We start from the raw sequence: 13,682 nt of genomic DNA on the forward strand, positions 1-13,682 counted from the left end.
CCATTACCTGGACAGTATTTTATTCATAATAAACTTTTCTTTTCATTGTGTCCTCTCAGTATTGTTTTTTTTAAATGGTGCTCTAGATTTAAACCCAACACAAATTCCCACAATGGGACGGTTTAGGGATTAAGAAAACTTCCAAACGTAATCCATTAATGTCATTAAATCCATCCTGTCTCGGATTGAGGTGCTGCCATGTGTGGCTGTTGTTTTCCCCGCTCTCACGGACTCAGAAGTTTTTGGCATTGTGTCTCCTTCCAAATCCTCTCTCAGGTGGTTTCTCTTGCTAAACATCCAACTCTACTTGTGTTTACTCAACTGCTGAATAATGAATGTTCTCTGATTCCTGTGCCGTGTTCTGCCTTTAATGCAGGTTGTCCCTTCTGCTGCTCAGAGGCAGGACGGTGTCAGTTTGCTGAGCACGGATATAAAAAGCTGGAATGAAGCTTTGATTTTCATCTCATGCGATGTTTTTTTTTTTATTTGTGTTCAAAGGGAAACGCTCACATCACTTGTATGCCTGGACCAGTGAGGAGATGGAACTACCCTGTGCCGCTGTGTCTTGGTAAATACAGCTTTAGTCCATTAAAATCTGGACCTATTTATCCAGGTTTTTAGTCACTTCGAACAACAATAACATTCTGAGCAGATATACTTTCAATGTAATTACTCAACTGTAATATAAAGTCATTTTGTAATTCACTCCATCATTTTTAAGACGTTACCCTGGAAACGCACAAAAAGCCATCTCGGCGTTGTGTTAACTTTGTCTGCCCTTTTGAAAATAGAACTAATGCAAATCCATTAGACGACAAAAAGCTTTTTTTCCCTCTGAACCGTGAAGACATTCATACATAAAAGAGTCTTGCTTCACTAACTTGAAAATATGGATAAGGAGAGATTAGTTTAGGAGGACATTTCGGAGATTTCGCACATTTCGGCCAATTAGGATCAGAACATGATTTTTGTTAAATGAGCAACTAGTGTGAAAACCCAACTCTCCTGACTCACTCACATGTTTCAAATATTGAAGTCTTCCTCTCCAAGATGCAGTAAGTCCTTCATCATGATCATATTTTGAACTTATTTTATTTTATTATCAATAAAGTTTTACCTTACCTTACCTTATTACTTTATAAAGTTATCCTCCGTCTACAATTTGGGGCGAACGAGAGGTTACGAGAGCAGAGTCCATTATGACGTAATAATGGCTTCACTCCTCCTACAGCCAGCTGTCATCACGCCTTGCTTTGTTTATACAACGAGCCCTTTGGAGGTGAAGACTTCCGGGAATGATGACCTGCGGTGACAAACCTCTACGTTTGACCAAATTATTTCCAAATTATTCTGACGTTTGAAGTGGGCGTGGGTTATGGTAAACAAGATTTAATCCCCAGAAAAACAAATTGAGTGCAGTGGGCAGGGCTTAAGATAATTTATTTAATTTTTATAATAAGTTAGAAATGTACTTCATGGAATAATACAATGTCAAAGTGAGACAAACAAAATATCAGGTTTGAATTTAATAATGTGATTTAATGCTTAAGAAGCGCGGCAACATTATGGAAGGTCTATCGTCTCAATGGACAGCTTTTATCTCCCTCACTTGTGTCTGCAGCCCAGTGTGGTGGATCCCTGACTGATGTGAGTGGAGTGATCCTGAGCCCCGGTTACCCTGGCAACTACCCCAGTGGACTGGATTGCACATGGACAGTCAATTTACCAGTTGGCTTTGGTGAGGATGCACTTAATTGTTTTTGTCATAACAAAGCTTGTCCTTTTTTCTTTTTTTTTATCATTTTTCCATGTGATGAAGTTCCATATTTGGACGTGAATTAAGTTCAACAATGGCATGTACTGTATACTGTTAGGGAGCTCACCTAGCATTTTCTTAAACCTTTATTTGTCTTTTACCAAACAAAATGTCCTTAAATTAAAAATAATTTGATTTTAATCATATTTAATGAATCATTTAGAGCAAAACAGTAGTATTTTCTGGTGCGAAATATTAAGTAATAGTAGTTTTATTAATGTAGGACAACAGTTTGGTTCTATATTAATAGAGCAAAAAAGTTAAGACAAAAAAACACTTTCGTGAAAGTTAATGACAGTTTACAGTGGAAACCTTAAAAAATATTTTGCATTTTTCTCTCAACAAGTACGCATTTGTTACAGTTAAAGGTTGATCTTATTACGGCATTTACGGTCATTGTCAGTTTCCAGTACCTTGATCTTACTCCCTAGTCTCACGTATCCTCTTCATTTCTTCATTTTGTCTTTCCTCTTTCTCCAACTTGTCCCCTGGACTCTCTCCTGAGTCTCTATCTATGCTTTCAAACTTCACTATATGGCATTTGCTTCTCGACATTTTGAGTTACGCCCATTGAAAACCATAGGATCTTCAACCCTAACTCTTTCTTGTCTTATATTGTCATGAAAGTTCTCACAAATGTCCTATAATTCTGCCCTTAAAATCTGGCTGATTCACAGAATACCAGTGATCTTCTACCTGGCCTGGACTCTCTTCTTCACCTCCTTAGATCAGATTGACTCATTTATATTCAATCCAATAGTATCTATTCTATTTTTTATTCAGGCATCCACCTTCAGTTTGTCAACTTCTCCACCGAGGCGATCCACGATTACCTGGAAATTCGGAGCGGGACCCTTGACACCGGATCGGTCATCGATCGGTTCAGCGGCCCCATCATGCCCAAACCTCTCTTCAGCACCACCCACCAGACCAGTTTATTTTTCCACAGCGACTATTCCCAAAATAAACCAGGATTCCACATCACATATCAAGGTGAATATTTGCACACACGCTATAAAAGTCTTGTTTTCTGACTTCCCTTTCATTGTCATCGCAGCCTACCAGCTCCAGAGTTGTCCTGATCCTCGACCTTTTAGGAATGGCATCGTGATCGGCACCGACTTTAGTGTTGGGATGACGGTATCTTTCGAGTGTCTGCCTGGATATTCCCTCATAGGCGAAGCTTCGCTCACGTGTTTACACGGAATCAGCCGGAACTGGAACCATCAGTTGCCAAGATGTGAAGGTATATACGATCCAATTAACTCCACTTGCAAAATTACCAACAAAAATGAATCTATTGACAATCGTTCATTATATTTTAACAAGCATAAAATACAATTCTTGTCCCTTGTGTCTTCTAGCTCTCTGTGGTGGTAACATCACATCCTTAAACGGAACCATTTACTCTCCTGGTCACCCTGAAGAATACCCGAACTTCCAGGACTGTGTTTGGAGTGTACGAGTTCCTCCTGGCCACGGGATTTACATCAACTTTACTGTTCTGAGCACTGAGCCCACATACGACTACATCACCGTCTGGTAGGTTTCTTTAAAAATGAATTCCTTTTACCATCAATTTATGGGTTAATCTTGGCTCAAACGTAGTCATTTGCCAAAACTGTGTCTTTGAAATGTGTAAAAAACATGCGGAAAAGCTTGTCTTGTCGTCTTTATATTCCCATTACAACAAAGAATATGAAAGTTCAAGTCCCCAGCATTTATATTGCGGTCAAAATGATAGTTTGTCGTGGAAAATATGCCCAGAGAGACAGAGACGACCACAGGAATCGGCGGGATGAACTGATCATTCATTTATTGAACAACACCCTAGCATCATTAACAATCTTTCGGATTCAAGACAATTTATAGTCCTTTCACAGTGGGTAGTCCTCGGTAGGTCTGAACTCTGGTCTGTTGTATAACTGTTCTTGTTTGGTGTACACACATCCTAGGTTACGGTGATTCTAGGTAAAAGTGACCCTGCTAAATATCCACTTAACTCTTTCCACCACAAGTTCACCCAAACATTAAAATTTCAGTCATATTCTACTTACCATCATGTCGACTAGTGCGATTATTTTGAAAGTAATCCCATCCCTTTGAGAGTTATAGGCAAAAATCAATATTTATGCTAATGTGGCGACTGGTGCTCACTTGTGTCCAAAAAGAAAAACGTCCAAATACCTCCATACTGCTCGTCTGCAAAGTCCATCTTTTATTGAAGCCATGACGGGAGAAAAAACTTGAATAATTCTATATATTTTAAATGTGACTGTAGCAAAGCTACCTGTCTCTCTGCTTCAGCTACAAGTTGTTTCTCATGGAAACATTTCACAAGTGTTTGATAGCCTGGAATCAGCTAAAAACAAGCTTAATATATACAGAATTGTTTTGTTGTTTTTTTATTCTAAATATGTCCTAATTTTGAGGCTTCAACACAAGAGGTACGTTACATACCAGCAGTATAGAAGTATTTTTATGTTTTTGAGTGTGTGTTCTTGGATTAAGATGAAGACAGCTGAGCTCCAGTCGCTACTAAAATTAAAATGAACAAACATTTTAGTCTATAACTCTAAAAAGAAACAGATTACTCTGAAAATAAGGTAAAACTTATCAATAAAGTTTTACATTATTTTGACTCTGAAAATAATCCCAACCCTTAGTCGACAACGGGTGAGTAGAAAATGAATGAAGTTTGAATTTTGGGTGAACTATCAAGTTAAGATTGTAATTCCTCTGAAAGCTATTTTTATTTTGCATTAAGATAGTTCTTTACACTGCCGTCTCCAACATCTCACCATCCATTAAAGAGAAAGTTCATCCAAAATTCAAACTTCACTCATTTTCTACTCAGAAATTGAGATAACTTCTGCTAAAAGCAAGCTTAAAATAAAGAGTTTAAAGCTTCAATACAAGATGGAAGTTACAGATGAGCAGTATGGAGGTATTGGGAGGTTTTTAAGAGTATTTTTGGACGAAGATGAAGACCAAGACAACTGAGCTCCAGTCGCTACATTAAAATGAACAAACAATCAAAATAATCTCAAACCTTAGTCGACATGAGGGTGAGTAGAAAATGATGTTTGAATGTTGGGTGAGCTCTCTCTTTCAATTGAATTAGCTGAAACTTCCCGCAAACATATTTGGAATCACATTTGATTTTACTCTCACAAGTTCAAGCGTGTTCACATAGGAAACCGTTCTCCCTCTGCAGAGCTGGACACTAATTGGCCCGACGTTCTGAGGGTTTGCCGGGCAACAGAGAGACTCGTGCACCAGCTCCTCTCACGTTTTAACGATCTATCCGTGCCCATAAGTCTTAATCACTGGTTTCACATTCATTTCTTCTCCATCTGAAAATGGCAGCGGCTCTTATATCATGTACCAAAAAAAACATTCCTGGCTCCCAACCTTGACTTCTCACCTCATTACTCTTTCTGAGCAAAGCCACCGTCAGCAGTAGCCGACATTTTGTCAATGCAGGTGTTTAAATCCTGTAGAGATAACATGTTGCAGAGATCTGTAGGTACAGCACAGCAGCAGCGCCATAAATACACCGAACAATATACCCCCTATAGTTGTCTTGTCGCAGTGAAAGCCAAAGTCTGGCCACTATAAATAGATGGCAGCATGTAATTCCACACTTTGGAAAGTGTCACTGGATAAGCAGTGTTACGCTGTCAAAGGAAGACCAGGCATCAACTTGGTACATGTGTTCACTGGCTTCAATGTTACATCTGTCAGCTTCAGGTTTTCTCCTTTCCAAAGTTGCCCACGCAAGCGTGTCTTCAAAATACATGTATTGCTTGCTGTCCAAAGAAAAGTTTACAATAAGTAAGTGGGTACCTTAAACTGTATAGACTCAGGAAAACATGTTTTATTTAAACCAATGATGGTATTGTCTTCACTGCAGCAACAATAAACAGATTAACAAGATTATAATCTTTCATATAAACAAGTAAAAAAGGAGCAAATGGCTAATGGCTATTTTATTAGGAAGTTTGGAAAAGATTGAACTGATTAACTGAGATTTCTTTCTTTTTTTAATATGAGGATGGAATATATACATATATATATATATATATATATATATATATATATATATATATATATATATTTTTTTTTTTTTTTAAATGAGGAAACCAACGTGTCAACCATTATTAAAGTTAAACATGATGTTAAAAAAATCATGTAAAAAGTGGACCAACAAGAAAATTCTGTCAAAAATCCTTTCCCCTTCCTTAGATTAGATTAGATTAGATTAGGTAGATTTTATTAATCCCTCTAGAGATCTCTTTCGGGGAATTGGGTTTCCAGTTCACAGCAGATGAAAGTTTCATTAAAATAAGAACAAAGAGCAAATAAAAAATACAAAGTGCAAGGGATGACAAAGTGCAAATATAAAGAACATAGATTAAAAGGAAATAACGCAAAGAAAAGGATACAAAGATTAACATAGAATAACATCTTCCTTTCACCCTCCAACTTCAACTGTGCTTTTCCAAGATTACCCCAGTTTATTTCCCACCAGTTTGTCTCCCTCCTTAAACGTTATACTTGGCTAACTACAAATTATTTAGTTTTTTTTTTACTATCTTAGCTATAAGAGATATCGCACCTTGTTGGTCATCCATTCAAATTTTAGCTGTACTTTTTTGTAGAATGTACTGTAGTTTTTTCTATTCTATATATCTATTGTATATGTTTTTACATCAATTGTATACTTTAATATTGTATTAAAGTACAACATGAATAATTTTATAATTGTTATTACAGTCAAAATTGGGATAACATTGTTTATGCGATATTTTTAGCCACAATAACTGCTAAGTGTAAATATAACATCATGACACATAAAGTATATCTTACTTCATGCTGACAACAACAAAAACTAATGTAGAAAAAGTACATTTTTTGGTAAAAATAATAATAAAATGTGTTTGTTCCGCGACTGTTTAACTGAATTTGAAACCACTGACCAAAAGGATATCATGGGACATGTAAAGGGACCTCTGGAAGTGACAGCTTCAGTCATGTGATGATTACAAAAGCTGAGTCCGAAGGTAGGACTCGGCTAATTTTCATGACACGTGGCTTTGAACGAGAGAACCATTTGTCTGAGATAAGTGATCGGCTAATGTGTCCACGATCCATTGGCTGATACTGAGGATTTGGGCGACACATTTGTAGATCTAAAGAAACTGAATTAAGGTCAAAGAAACTTTCTATCATCATGTACCATACGTTATTTGAAAAATACATTGCAATGATTTATTTAGTGTACACATGAAGTCACTCAGATTTTCTCCTCACAGTGGATGTAAAGTGGGATTATTACCACTGGGCAGCATTCAACACTCTCTGTGCTCACCTTGCCAAACATACTGCTTCCTGTAGATGACGTTTAGTTCAGCAGTTTTGCTTTGAGATTTTTATTTACCCCACACTAAACATTCACTTCTGTGAACTTCACGTTGCCTCACCTTAAGGACGAAAACAACGTGAATGGCTAAAGCATTGGACTGTTTTTAAAGGGTCCAATAATGTTTGAACCCAAGTCTCCTGACTCGCATGTTTCAAATGTTGAAATCTTTCTCTACAAGACGCAGTAAGTCCTTCATCATGACCATGTTTTCAACAAATTACTTTATAAAGTTTTTCTGAAATCTGGGCGAACGAGAGGTTACGAGAGCTGAGTCCATTCTGACGTCCATTTACACTTTCTGTTTTGCTCAATGTCACTAGTTTATTTTTTGAGTAAACTTGATGAAACAAACGCCTTGACATGAGAAGATTCACAAAATGATTAGTGATGAGTCGATGAGGCTTCATGAAACAGCTCATGATACAGTGACTTAATTCGGAAACTCTCTGCTTTATAATCTACTAATTCTTTGTTTCAATTTAAGAGTGCCACATAGTGGTCTTTGAAAGAGAAAACACTGTATCATGATACCTCATCCGCTGTTTCATGAAGCCTCATCGACACATCACTAGTAATGATTAATAGGAAAGAAATTATATATGTTTTCTTTTAATGCATTCTAGTACTAAATGCTTTATTCAAGGGTACATTGAAGTAATCTATCGATTACAACTGTTTGAAAGATGTTTTTATTTGAAAGTAAGTTGTTATTTTCTTTAAAGCAAATATTGCTCTGTGGATCTCGACAAGTCAAGATGATCGTTTCAGCAACTCCAAAAATAAACCTGTAAACAATTGCAAATGAATGATCGACAAACTCTATAAGCTTTGAGGTTCGTGGATCAAATCACATCGTCCCAGGGTCCCAGCGGTTGGTCATGAACATAGTAAACACTTAGATAAGTCAGTGAAGTCGGATAGAAAGGATTGAGTCCCTTATTACTTCCGCCGCTCAAACATAGTCGTAGATAATAACTCGAAAAACTGTGGCGCCGCGTCCGCCTCACTCACACCTCCGGCTTCCACACGGCTGAGCTTTGAGCCGTCCCTTCATCCCACGATTCCGTCAATTTCGGTGAAATTCCGTCGCACAGCGAGTGCCTGACCTTGCTGTCAGCTGGAAAAAACCCGACCAAATTACCAAAAGGTGTGGAATGAAAAGACAGCGGCGGGGCACACCAACCTGTTCAACTCTCGGCCTCATCGCTGCGCCTCAAAGCGGCTTCCCTGCCGAGAGCACGGTGTCAGCGGTCAAGGTGTGATTCTCGCAGCGATCTCCTATGGTCGCTGACAGTCGGTTAGCCCTGCTAATTGGAGTCATACCGGGGAAGCATCACTACCAGATTACACTTTTCATTATCGCGGGTGTCTCGCAGCAAATTCAAATACAAAAACACAATTTCAATCCCTTTGACGTTATAGTTAGAAAAAAAAGAAAAAAGAGTGCACTTATGAATGAGTTGACATCAATCGACCTCCGTCATCGGCCGTCATATATAATGAGCGTCATCCAAACATACTTAACGGCAGGCACGACATTGTGTAGTTTAACGCCGTAATGATACTTTTTAATCATTGATGATTAGGCTTTCGATTTTGTTTTGTTCTCGTCTGACAGCTGGAGTTTTTTCTAAATGAGGCTCATGGCTTTACACACAAGGACTCGGACCGGTGCTGTGCAGAGATAACACTCAAAAAGCTGTCTGAGGCTCATGGCAGAGTGATGATAATAATAGTGCGTTTACAAATTAGGAGCTGCGTTTGGCAGTTTTTCAAGAAAAATATTTGCGAGAAGGCATTGAAATGGGAGGTCGGGCCTCGTTTATTTTCTTTTTTTAATCCTACCGCTGCTACCATATTGAAGCCTCGCATGACGGCTTTATCCATGTAAATGTGTTGAAAAATATTTTCCAAAAGCATCGAAGATTAAAAACATAGTTGATCATCTTGCTATTAAAGTCAACACACAAAATGATTATAGTTCGCTCTCATCTACTTTATATTTAAAATATGCTTTTTTTTCAAAGAACATTAAGTTCAAACAAATATCAATTCGTTTTAAAGGTTCTTACTTTGTTATCACACACTGATGGAAGTAGGCTGCGACGCAGATAGCCAGGTCAACTTCATTAGCAATCAGGGTTAAGTGTTTTGTTTAGGGACGCGTCCTGATCTGGAATTGAACCCACAACTTATTTGCTTTGCCATTCACTTGTCATTTAAGCTTATATATTTGAGAATTTTTACAGGTTATCTCTTTATCTTTGGTCTTTTCTGAAGATGCACCTCAATGACATTTATTGTCCCATTGTGTCATGTTATGATCACAACCTGTACTAATGATTTATTTGTTTTTTCTCGAGTAAATTACTTGAATTTCCACATAGTTTTTCTAACCTGCATGTTGTTCTTTGTCCCTGCAGGGATGGACCGGACCAGTCTTCTCCTCAGATTGGCCAGTTCAGTGGAAACACAGCCCTGGAGTCCGTCTACTCAACCTCCAACATCATCCTCATCAAGTTCCACTCCGACTTCTCCGGAGCTGGTTTCTTTGTCCTGAGTTATCACGGTAGGAAAGCCAAACATTATATTTATAAAAATAGCAGCTCTCTGATCCTATATTTTTTATAGATTTCCCAAATGGCTCTAAGAAAATTAGCATTCTAGACTTCTAGCAGAGGTTTCAGGGGAAGGGCAGCCTTCCAGGAACCTGGTCTTAACAAGGTTTCTGCCCCTTACTGGTTACAGTTTTTCCTTGGCACGGTACTAGAGCTGTATATAACAATAACAATTTCCGTGATTGGTTAGAGTCTCTTATGTGCTACGATCTTCCGAGGAGCGCTCTTTAGAACGCTCCTGGTTTCTCAGAGTCGCTCTTAGCTTAAAAAGATCTTTCACTTAGAAGGCAATGTAAGATGGAGCTGAACCACTCTTTAACAGTCTTCTTAGCGACCAAATCCTCAGTGATCAATGTCGGGAAAATGTATTTCTTCCATCTTTCCAAATAATAAAACAATGATCAATGGCCAAAACAATTCAATAAGGAAACAGATGCATTTGATTTTAAAGAGGCTTCACGTCATTAAGATATTGCAAAAGTTTGTATGTGACTTATGCACTGATAAATAGTTGGTTAATCGCGTTCACTGGCAATCTATGGATTCAGTTTTAGAGCTGCGGTTGCCAGGTCCCACTGAGAGCTTCTTACAAAGCTTCTTTGGCTTGATCTTAAGGTACTTCTAAGAAGACAGTTAAGAACGCTTCTGTTAACAGCTCTAAACCTAAACCTTCTTAGCTGAACCTTTCTTAAGAGCCTTTTTATGTCCGATTGGATTTGGGAATTCTTGCCAATGTAAATACTAAATCAAGAATACTCCTATTAAATATTTGTAAATTAATACAAATATCTGCCACTTATGGGCTGTGCATGTGCAATGTTTTTTTAGGTACAACAACAGTCACTATGCGTCAACTTGGAATTGGCCAAATTATTTTCGGACAATAATAACCTCAACAACGGACAGACCCAATACTATTATACCCTTTTTCTTTCTCTCTCCTAGTCACTAGTGAATGTATGTAAATAAGAGAAAGAGAAGAGAAAATAGATATACATGTAAAAAAAAAGTTTTATTTCAATAGAAGGTATAGCTATTGTTATATGGATTAAATAAGGATGATTTACAATATTTTGGGCACTTTATGCAATTGCAAATAGAATAATCTGCCAGAAATACTTTGTCTCCTGCTTTTTGGCTGTTTCTATTTTTCAGATTTATTTATCCTTATTTTGCACCACAAGATATTTGAGCCAATAAATTACTTTCCAGGGGATATTTCAGCCAGTTAAACGATGTTCATTAAGACAGAGATTTAAGATATTTGTTGATCAAGCATTTAGTTTTTCCTGCTTCAAAAAGGTCAAACAAGAAGATAATCAATCAACAAATGGTTAAAAAGCAGCTTAAAAGTGAACGAAAGACATTTTAAAATGGTACGATATTGCTCTTGCGATTATTGTTCTGGTGTCGGCTCGGGAAGTTTCTCAGGAGCTACTTAATTGTCCCAGTGTTCTGGTCATAAGCTTAAGGATCGGACTATAAATCCTTAGGAGCGTACTTAGGACTTTTTATGACGATAACCTGACGGCGAGGGAAATCTGCAAATCAGTAGCTTCTCTCATTATGTTATGAAAGCTTGTCGGGGGCTGTTTAGCTTTAATGTGCACAAACTTGGACAGTGAGACAAAGCCAGTGAGATCGACCGATGACGGCAGCAATCAGACGGACATGACAACCATGATCGACACTAGGAAAGAAAAAAAAAATCGATGGTTACATGTGTTCCCGGCTCGTGTACAAAAGACAGTCGGGAGACGGGTCTTGTTAAAAACTTGATGTGCTGGTGTAAGACAACAGCAGAGGTTAAAAAAAAGCGTCTCTTTACGTCAAACCACGGACTTCACTAAGTACCCTTGAGCTGGAAGACTTCAAAACAGGAGATGAGCTACATGACTTTAACATTGAGATGCCAAGTCGACTGAAGAACTTCTTTGAAAATCATGTCTTACCGTGTACCTCGAGATATTGTGCATCATCCTTGAGCAAAGATTTTCTCTCTAAGTGACGAATGAAGAACGCCTTCAAAAACATCTTTAAACATGTCCATGAATCCTTGTATATTTCATTTTTTAAAAACACTTATTTTTCAAGGACATTCCCACCCAACAGGGCAAATTAATGGTGGAAAACATGAAAGATAATCCAAAACAAATATTTCAAAGTGATAGTTGGCAAAATAATCAAAATGTACTAATTTTCCACTTGGTCTTTCTGAAAGGTGACGCCAGTTATTTACTTTTTTATGTACTTGATGTACGTATAACCATCTTTTAAATTTAAGTCAAGATAATGCCTAAATAGTTTTCTCTGTTTTTTTTTATAACTTTTTGACGGTTTATAAACTTTATATTTATGCTTTTATAAGAAATATTTCACCACAGAAACATTAAGATGAAGCACGTGTCTTTCGGTTTTAAAGGATCTTACTTGGTGATTACACAGTGGTGGGAGTAGGCTGCGACGCAGTGTGAGAACATCGGGAGAAACCAGGGTTAAGTGTGTTGCTCAGGGACACATTCGGAGCTGGAATGAATATATATTTAATCGATTACACTTAAGCGCAGAGCTGGGCACTTTTCTCAGGGGCCACATTGTATACTGTGATTGTTGCCAAATTAAATAAGGGACGTATAAAGGGAGCTTAAATGTTTTTTTCTAAGAATAAAAAGGACATTATAACATTAGCTTAAGCTTTAACTGGAATGTATATTAAACCTGTCTTTTATTTTATTGTAAAGATCAAGATTAAGAAAAATAACACTTTTTTAAATATTGTATACAATTTGTTTCAAAACAACAACAACATATGTGAAAGATGAAGTGTAGAAATGCCATTAAACCACTAAATGAGGCTAAGTAATGCATTTTTTTTTGTTCTGTGTTTATTTGCAATGACAAAAGAAAAATATAAGTGATGGTCTGATGAAGCAGTGCCATTATTTTCAGAGTCCACTAGATGGCGGTCTGTGAACTATTTTCCTTTATTTTGAACAAATGTTACATTAAACCGATGGCGCCACCTACTGACCTCTAAACTAAGTGCTACTGCTTCATGAAGCCGCATCAACAGATCACTACATGACATCAATAGTAAGGATAAATACAAGTGATGTTTCCTTTTTGATTTTTTTTAAGTACAAAGTGGAAAAAGAAAGACACCGACGGAGAGCAGTGCTGACCATCAGGGATCATGTAGGATCAGAGATGGTGTCGATTTGTTGGTCAGGATTGGTTTGAATTTTTCTACACTAAAAGGATATATTTCATTTTTAAAAAACGTACTTTTCAAAAACTTTCCCCCTTAAAGGGCGAAATTAAACTTCTTAAAGGAGTCCCTAGATCCATCAAACACAGAGGGAGAGGAAGATCCTTCCAAAGCTTAGTGTTTTATGGATCGTAGAAATGTGAGTTCTTCTACTAGAGCAGGTCAGAATTCTCGCTGCAGAGTTTTGAATTAACTGCAGGCGAGACAGATCCTTCTTGTTTATTATTGTTTTTGTTTGCTGTGGATGTTTTTTTGGTTTGTCTTTCTGGGCGAAGAAAAGTAATCTACGATTGCAACCGTCATACATCCAGTACATGCACCTATGCCTGTTATTTAAAAAATAAATGGATTATTGTGAAAATAATCCCAACAGTTCCAAACAGTTTAAGTTGACGTGAGAATGTGTAGAAAATGAATGAAATATTCCCATTTTTAGTCATTACAAGTAATTATTATGATCAATTTTTTTTATTTGTTTTACTCTAACCTCATGAGGGACACCTTAATACAGTCAGAGGGCCACATTCGGCCCCCAGGCCAAATGTATACTGC

At 37.5% G+C, this 13,682-nt stretch overlaps 1 protein-coding gene across 2 annotated transcripts in view; it reads left to right on the forward strand.

The window, feature by feature from the left end:
• csmd3b (CUB and Sushi multiple domains 3b) overlaps positions 1-13,682 on the forward strand; it is a 463,847-nt gene that overhangs the window by 391,977 nt on the left and 58,188 nt on the right. For both annotated transcript variants that reach the window (XM_087786440.1, XM_087786441.1), the window contains exons 41-46: positions 499-568; positions 1,622-1,738; positions 2,600-2,809; positions 2,874-3,062; positions 3,181-3,358; positions 9,668-9,813. In XM_087786440.1, coding sequence (XP_087642566.1) covers positions 499-568; positions 1,622-1,738; positions 2,600-2,809; positions 2,874-3,062; positions 3,181-3,358; positions 9,668-9,813 — 910 coding nt within the window. The remainder of the gene's footprint in view (positions 1-498; positions 569-1,621; positions 1,739-2,599; positions 2,810-2,873; positions 3,063-3,180; positions 3,359-9,667; positions 9,814-13,682) is intronic.

This window comes from Callionymus lyra, chromosome 3 (assembly GCF_982586985.1).
Source record: "Callionymus lyra chromosome 3, fCalLyr1.hap1.1, whole genome shotgun sequence".
NCBI classification, from domain to species: Eukaryota; Metazoa; Chordata; class Actinopteri; order Syngnathiformes; family Callionymidae; genus Callionymus; species Callionymus lyra.